Source organism: Sinocyclocheilus rhinocerous, unplaced genomic scaffold (assembly GCF_001515625.1).
Source record: "Sinocyclocheilus rhinocerous isolate Xijiao unplaced genomic scaffold, SAMN03320098_v1.1 scaffold6288, whole genome shotgun sequence".
In the NCBI taxonomy this organism is placed as follows: Eukaryota; Metazoa; Chordata; class Actinopteri; order Cypriniformes; family Cyprinidae; genus Sinocyclocheilus; species Sinocyclocheilus rhinocerous.
The window spans coordinates 101,768-110,784 of record NW_015649222.1 but is presented as its reverse complement, the minus strand read 5'-3'; the positions used below and the strand labels follow the sequence as shown (position 1 = coordinate 110,784).

At 34.6% G+C, this 9,017-nt stretch overlaps 1 protein-coding gene across 1 annotated transcript in view; it reads left to right on the top strand.

Annotated features, from left to right (window-relative positions):
• LOC107710300 (sperm-tail PG-rich repeat-containing protein 2-like) overlaps window positions 1-3,480 on the top strand; it is a 5,533-nt gene extending 2,053 nt beyond the window's left edge. Inside the window, exons 3-5 of the mRNA XM_016515037.1 lie at window positions 770-938; window positions 1,254-1,369; window positions 3,400-3,480. Coding sequence (XP_016370523.1) covers window positions 770-938; window positions 1,254-1,369; window positions 3,400-3,480 — 366 coding nt within the window. The remainder of the gene's footprint in view (window positions 1-769; window positions 939-1,253; window positions 1,370-3,399) is intronic.
• The last annotated feature ends 5,537 nt before the right edge of the window (window positions 3,481-9,017 follow it).

The window sequence follows — 9,017 nt, the reverse complement described above, 5'->3', positions numbered from 1 at the left end:
GTATATTAAATGCATGTAAAATATATAAATATTGTAGAATTTACATTGTTTAGAATGTAAGATCTTTTTTTTTTTTGCATCACACAAAGGGGAATTTAGTTTATTTAGTTTAATTAGTTTCACAATACAAAACAACTTAATGGTCTTAAAAATAGTCTTGTTCCTGACAGGTTTGGTGAGAATCTCTCTCTCTCTCTCTCTCTCTGTCTGTCTGCCCAGTTTACAGATGTCAGCTCAATAAACAAGACATGCTACTGTGTGTGTGCATTATCCGAATGTGAATTAATTCACAAAACCGTCTTTGCATATTTATTCATTAGATCTGTCACTCCTGACTGACATCTATTTTTATATTTTGTGATTTGTTGATTGTTGTTTTCTGATATGATTACAACCGTGCCAATATAATCCGGATGCATTTATAAAAATAGCTAGTTATTATTACAATATGCAATAGTTGCATACGTCTAAATAACTTGATAGATGTATAGATACATCTAGTTCTATACAGTTTCATTTCTATGTACAGCATCTGTAGCAATTTGACTCTTATTCGTTTTGTACAAACAAGCACAAATCTTGTTTGCAGTAATGCATTTACATCACACACACACACACGCACGCACGCTCGCTCGCTCGCACGCACGCACACACACACACACACACACACACACACACACACACAGCCTCCTGGCTCATATGTACCTGCTGTAAATTGTGCAGATGATGTTTATGATGCTGTGGTTAGATATTAGATTTCTCTCGGCAGGATACACCTCCGCCAGGCTCATATAACGTGAGCGATTCGTTTGAGAAGATACATGGCCTCCATCACTACAGTGAGCCGCGGAACGAGAAAGCACACAAGCGACAGAGCTGCTTCCTGTCTGCCGCCCTCAGAGACCCCGCCTTCCTCCACTACGACCCTGAAACCCCAGGTGACCGAAGCTTTGACAGTTATTTAAGGAATGTACGCTGACTTCATCTTTATGGCATTTGTGGCCTGCTGTTGAACAGGAAATCTTCCTTCAGAAGTCTAAGGGGTTAAACATTCAAGAGCGTTTAAAAGCAGACATGTGAAGGTTGTGGTTTTGTTGCTAACATATCTTTAAAAGTCGTCTAATTGGGACTGAGAACTTCTGTCCTTGCCTTACTGACATAACAGTGGAGTTTGCCCCATGTAAACAGCGTTTTTAGAGAGTCATGTACAAGTGTTCCAGCTAAACTAGCTGTTGATTGTTTGTGGTTTTCAGGTCCGGCTCAATATAGTCCAGATGTTAAATTCAGCCCAAAACTTGCACTGATTGTCTTAAAAGAAGATCGCTTCAAAAGCCCTAAAGACAAGACCCCTGGACCCGGAGCATATGAGGTATGTATTGCATATGTTTATGTAGCGTGTATATATGTGTATACAGTTGGAGTTTGTGTGTGTGTGTGTGTGTGTGTGTTAGGGCTGTCAAAAATTTTTGAATTTCGAATATTCGTCGAATTTAAAATAAAAATCCACATTCTAATGCAAACATGCCGTTGTTCACTGACAAGCTGTGCAAAATAACGATCATATTTTGCGCATGTTTTGTGCAGCTTGTCGGTGAACAACGGCTCTGTGTAGTTAATGCTGCTCCATGTGAAAGCACGCACGTGATGGAGATTTACCGCTGATTACAGAATGGCTTTACTGACAAGATGCGCGTTAAATATCACATGCGATTTATCGTGCAGCCCTAATTCACACATTTATTTTTTATAATATTTACTTATATATTATTTATAAACGTATTAAGATTATTGTAGAGGTCCTGAACATTATTTTGGCGGCAGGCTTCAGTGTTTAGATTTTGAGCTGTCCACAAGCACAAGTTTGAAACCCCCAACACAATGACGTAGTATGTTCAATTCTAAGATCAGTCAGGGAGCGCAGAGGAGAAGAGGTGGCATGCTTTGATATTAAAGGGAGTAGCTCCATACTCAGCCTCTGTCCTCCATCAGTGACCACTAATGCTCACAACTTAGATAACTGCTGCACTCCCTCAATCAGCTGTCCTCCAACCATCAGTGGAACATTGGTCTGTGCACCTCCCACTCTCATGGATCAGTCTTTAGGCCCTATACTGATTCTCTGTCCAATCAACTTTTGAGGATGCTCTCTTGTCTCAGCACAGCAAAGATAACATATTTCAATTATAATCAGGAATGTTGTTCTCTGGTAAGGTGATTGGTGAGGGTATTAACAGAAAACTGGTGTACGTCAGACAAAATTTTTTGTCCATTATAGGGAAAAATTATGCTCAATATATTATTGGCAATAACCAAAAGCCTGAGCAACAAGTATGTTTCCAATAATACACAAAAAGCTTTGATCAACAACACGTTTCCTAAAAACAGCTTAGCCAAACAATGAGAACGCTCCAATGATAAACATAATTTGCTAAACAGTATATGTTCCGATAATAACTTAGAAACAAGCATGTTGCCAATAACCTGTTAACTTTTAGTATAAGCATAAAAGGAAAGCTCAGCTTATGAAGACACGTTCAGATGAATGGAGAGTGAAGTATATCCAGACGTGATGGAGATGCTTGATCTTACTGATGTCACACTCCTTCATGTAGGGAGGCCTGATCTCGACTGAACTGTTCTGAAGTCACTTCAATCAAGGGGTATACTTCAAGTAAATATATTAGGTGAAAGAGGTTCAAATGAAAAAAGGTTTGGGAATGCCTGCATTACATGTAAATAAGAAATAGCATGCATTTGTGCAAGACAAAAGCCTTTCAAAGACACAGTAATATTGGTTAAATAACCTACTGAGTGATAATTAAGTGTGTGTAATCAGTGCATTCAGCTGTGTGTGTGTAATCAGTGCAATGGATGATGGGAACTGTAGTCCGGAGTGACATGTAACAGTCTGTGTGGTGTGGGAGTCAATGTAGTGAGCGTGTGACCTCTGGTGGTGAGTGAACGGAAGTTCATAGACTGGATTCGTGACACGTGTAGCCTCCTGACTAATGACTGATCTCTGTGTGAATGTCCTCAAAACTGAAGACTTTCTGACTGTATATAAGCGGTAGGCTATTTAAGAAAGGAACTTTCAAAAGATGAAATTAGGGAGAATCAATATATTATGAATAATTTATTAATATTGTGTGAATAATATGTAGCACATATATTATGTAAACAAAAACTTTTATTTTGGATGCGATTAATCGCGATTCATCGTTGCCCAGCACTAATGTTTAATTTTTAGTATTTTTTTATTTATTTAAATAAAAACATTAATTTCCTCGACATAATGTGTCTCACTCTGGCTGTGTGTGTGTTGTAGTTGAGTCCGGTCACCATGGACACGGTTCTGAAAGGCACCTTCAACGTAACGCTCCATGATCCTTTGGTGTCCAGCATGAGATCTTTATCTTCACGCAGGTCTTTGAGAAAACTCTCTGCCCACAGCAGTGCCTAGCTCAGGTCAAAGGTCAGTGAGACTGGTTAAGATTAAGTTTAGTTTCAGTGATTGAGGCGTCCTAGTGGTCTATTCGACCCAGAAAAGAGAAAAGACAACTCTCTCCTGCTCTCCTGTCTGTTTTATTGAGACTAACAGCTCTGTTACACACAGATTCACCACAGGAACAGCATGAGCTCTGATATTATATTCCATCTGAATGGCCGATTGATCTCCTAAAATCAAAGACAGTGAAATAAAACATGCATCATATTTTTTGATTTACATAGGCTAATTAGATGATTAATTTAATGGCGTGTGTGTCTGCTCACTGCATGACGGATAACAGGAGATCTGGCTCTAAGATTCACTGTTTTGATTTAGCTTTATTGGTGGGACACATTTGTATTTCTCCGTAAACTTTACTTTTTTGTATATGGCAAAATCATTTGTAGCTATATATATATATATATATATATATATATACATGATCCTGGCTCCTAATCGGTGGTCCTGTGTCGTACAGTGAGAGAGGTTCAAAGACGGTCATTGTCACAATCTTACGATCAAAGATACCCTACGATATCATCGCACAGTGTGTCTGCTGGTACGATCCACGTTTACTGACCAACCAATAAAAATGTGACATGAAATCAACAGGACATGGTGCTAAAACACAAAACTACTTACCTCAAGCTCTTATCCCTTCCTCTTTCGCCGCTTCCACTTTTTTTCAGCACACATAAAAAATACAACTGCTAAAGTGTGATTTATCATGCTCTTTTTGTTTACCACTAGCGCATGCTGTTGACATTTTATTCTTTTATAGTAATGTGTATTGTATTGTACGAGTCAATAGGTGTCATCATCGTACAGTCTACACACACGTCGTAGCCAAGTTTAGGATTTTAGGATTGCTAAAATCGTGCAGTGTGTTTTGGGCTTAAGTAACCATATTTATGTATTTAAAGCCTTATTTATTTATTTATTTATTTATTTAGTATTTGTTATTTGAAGTAATTCATTTATTAACATATTTAAGTAATATTTATTTATTATTTATTATTATTTTACAGTTATTTAAAATATTACTGTTTTTACTGTAATATATACTGTATATATATACACACACACACACACACACACACACACACACAGAAAATATAAAAATAAAAACTGATTCAAATATTAATAAAAAATATAATAGTATCTCAGTGATACTGTTTGGGAGAATTTAACGAGAAATTTCGTTTTGATCTGCATTTGATCTCATTGCTGTATATAAAACTAAATAGAACTCACTTGTGATTTTTTTTCCCCCTTTATTTCCTATTGATGTGTCCAATAATAAGTAATGAAGTTTGAAGTTCGTAAAGTAAATTAGCACAAAATAAATAATATAATTAAGATGAAATAACCGTGTAGAGTAAATTAAGAACGTAGCAGTCTATGAACTGAACAAAAATAAAAAATGAAAGAAGTAGCATTAGTAATTTAAAAATCTCTTAATTATTAAAATGAAGACTGTGTTATATAAATAATCTCTGTGGATCTAGTTCAGTCTTTAAGTTTTAAAAATACAATAATATAATATTAGTAAAATAAAATAAAAATATCAGTAATGCAAAACAAAGAAGAATATAAAAATATATAACATATGAAAATGATATGAAAATATGAAAGTATTCTGATGTGAAATTTATGAACTTTTTTAGAGGCAGGTTTTAAAATGTTTTTAGGAAATTTGGATCAGTCTTCCTTGCATGCAGTTGTGATATTTTCATATCTTACGGTTTCCTTTTGTATTCTAATTTGTTTTTCAGGTCACACACTTCCAAAAAGACCTCGGCTAAGCCTCTCCTATTAAACACATGCTTCCCAGGAGTTCCTGTCACACACACACACACACACCTCTTTATGGGTGATATATTTCCCCAGTGCTCACGGAGAATAAATCAGGATTCTTTAATGGGTTTGATGTTTCAGGGTTTTTGTGCGTCATAAATTCTCAGCCCTGCCCACAATAACACAGCACTAATGTAGAGAGATCTCAACGTACACACGCACACAACATCTTGATATCGTTATACACACCCTTTTAATCTAATTAAGCATTTACACACTCTCATTATTCAGCAGAGAGAGGGAGGTCGAGGGAGGAAGGGCGAGAGACGAATGAACGAAAGAAAGAGAGGTTTTAGCTCTTTATTGAACTGACTTGTTTTACATTTGCAGGATAATTGAATCAGATAAATCACTGTGGCGGTTGCTCTGTGCGTGTGTTTGTCTCGTGGAGTTTACGGATGTTAAAGTCAATGTGAAATCAAAATTGAACCCATTTACTTTCTTAATGCACGATCCTGGACTTATTGTGAACGATTGGTCAGTGCATGTTACTCCAAAGAACAAAACGCCGGTTTGTCGGTGTATTTCATCAAAAACTTTTCAGTTAACATCACCTAGGCTATGCGGCTTTTAGATAGTGTTAATCAATACAGTGCAACAGTCTGGTTCTGGAAGTAAAAATCCCATTCATTTTCTCCGTAAGGGAATTGATTTTTTTAATGATAACTTATAAACCATTAAACACAGACATACTGTGAGTTACAAGGTTGTTAATCTATGGTATATGCTTTCATTAAAGCCACCAGCTTGCATTATTTCTACTTATTTTTTAAACAATTGTGGTCAACAGTGGAATTCCTGGTGAAAAACTACATTACCCATAATTATACACCAATCTCGCTATGAATAAATATTTACTGATTAATCCACTATTTTGTAAAAGGGATTTTCAACTGAGATTTGGAGCCAAATTACAGTAGGGCGAAAATTACTTTCAGAAAGACGGTGGTATTATTACTTTATTTTTACCCGGAGTTTTGGTTAGGTCTGTTATTAAAATTTGTTGACTTTAGCAATCCTTGTTGCATTATATGTCAGTGGTGACAGGTCAAAAATAGGAAAAATCACTTTTTTTGTTTTTTTTGGTATCTTAATTTTTAAGGCACTATATGGTTCTGTCCCAGATATATTGGGATCTCAATGTGGCTCCATGTTCAAATAGTTGAATTTTATCCGTTTTCAATACCTGAAAACCAAATGTGGTCCCTTATAATGTGGTCTGATACTTATTGTACTTAAAGAAGAACAATTAAAAAAGAAATGTTTGAAATTAGAAATGTATTTATTCACATAAAAGCAATAATGTCAATGTCTTGATTTTCCAAATATACAGTGTTACTAATTAAAACAGGATTTCTGCAGGTCTTAAAAAAATCTTAAAAAGTCATAATTAGCCCTTCCACGGGAAGGCCTTAAAAAGGTCTTAAATCAGAGCAGAAAATCTTAAATTCATAAAGTCATGGCTTTAAATGTTGCATGCACTGCAAAAAATCGTCCCCCGTATTTTGTGTTTTCCTATTGCAAATATCTAAACATCCTTAAATCAATGTACTTGTACTTGAAATTAAAATGTAAATTCTTGAAAAATGATCATTTGACCTTTGAATTAAGATTTCATTCACTTAATTTTTAATTAAAACATTTCTCAGAAAACAAGACTTATTGTTTTATGTTGTCTTGCTTCTCATGTAAATGTGTATGATTTAAGAATCTTGCACTGAAAAACAAGACAAAATTACTAACGTTTTGCAGTGTGATCAGAAGGTACAGTAAAAGTTATTTCCATATTCTAATGGTTGGAGGCAGAGGTATTCAATGCCTTTTTTGTCAAATTAATTAAAAAGTAATGGAGATTGATTAGAAGTTGTATTTTACAAGTAATATATACTAAATGATACAAAACATTTACGTTTTGAGAACATGAATGTATGTTTTCTTCAGTTCATTCCTTAAAGGTTTTAAAAAGTCTTATATTTACTGTCATAATTACCCTGTTATTAGCAAAGCATGGACATTTAGCTGGTGCAACACATTTATTTCATTTTTAGATTTCAGAAAGATACATCTACAAAGCACTGGAAGGCATAAATGATCACAGCTGGTTTGGTTCATAAAAAGCTCTATGGGAAAATGAATAGGAAAAATACCTCAGGCACCAATGCCACTGAAAAAGTGGGCGAGCACTGTTGCCCGCTACTGCTATTTAGCTATTGTTTTTTTTTTATTAGCGTTTTTGTAGGTGATGCAGTCCTTTGCTAATTGCTAACACACTAATCTGAATGCAGTTTGACAGTAATCTTATGATCGCATATAATTGAGAGAGATCTCCAATTCACAGGCATTCTGATATGAAACACCCACTTTTGAACCCACTTTTCACCCCTGGACTCTAACAGTTAACCATGGCAACCTAAAAATAGTCGGTTTTGTTCAGTATGCGACTGGACTTTTATTGCAGTGAACTCAATGAGAGCTCTCTGTAAGCATATGTTAATGATTATTTTAATATTTTTATTTTAGCTTTATTTTTTATTTGTTTTTACTTTAGTTTTGCCAGGGCGACACTGATTTTTTTTTTTAAGTTTATATCTAATTTATAGATTTTATTTTTGTTTCAATTTACAATACAAAATGAGACAATTGCTGACATACAGTAAGAGTATAGAGCTGTGAAATGAATGTGAATAGGAGCTCAGATCTTTCAGATTTGGAAAAATGTGATGAGAAATGTTTGAGTTGAGATTTCTGTGGTCTTTTTCTTAGGAGAAATATCTGAGAAGCAGGAGAAGTTTTTTTTAAAGTCCCCATGAAATCAAAATGAAAGTTTTTTGGGTGTTAGTATCAATATGTTAGTCTTAAGGTTATCTATAAGGCATAGTCGGTTTTGTTCAGTATGCGACTGGACTTTTATTGCAGTGAACTCAATGAGAGCTCTCTGTAAGCATATGTTAATGATTATGAGTGGGAGAACGTGTGATAGTTTGTTCTCGGTGGACTTATAGAAACAGAGCTGAAGACTTTTAAAAGTAAACACCATATTGCAAGATGTGTTAATTGGGGAGTTAATTGTCGTTAAGATGTCTTAATTAGTCATTAAGCCAAGCTGTTCCTCCTGCTGAGGTCTGGTTGGCCCTGTGCCCACGACTCTCCAACCACAACTTCTGCTTGTCCATTATTGTCTTAATGTTGAAGAACTTCAGTCGCTCTCAAACACACCCCGAGGAGCATCTGATGATGTTCTATCATAATAATTCTAAAAATATGAATTACATTGTTGATAGTAAACACAAATAATGCATATAATTATAATAATATATTATATAATTATTTCATTTAATTGTTGTAAAGTGGTGCTGTTTTATAGTGAATATTTTAAAATGTGTAAGGAAACAACACTGGTGAAAAGATGAGATGCAGCAAGATAAAAAAGGCTGAAAAATATATATTATTTTTATATATTATATATTTTATATATTATATAATTTTTATTTTTTGTTTGTTTTGGTCATTTTGGTAAGTGTTTTTGTCATTTTTTAATTAGTTATTGTTTTTAATATTTTTATTTTAGCTTTATTTTTTATTTGTTTTTACTTTAGTTTTGCCAGGGCGACACTGATTTTTTTTTTTAAGTTTATATCTAATTTATAAATTTTTTTTTTGTTTCAATTTACAA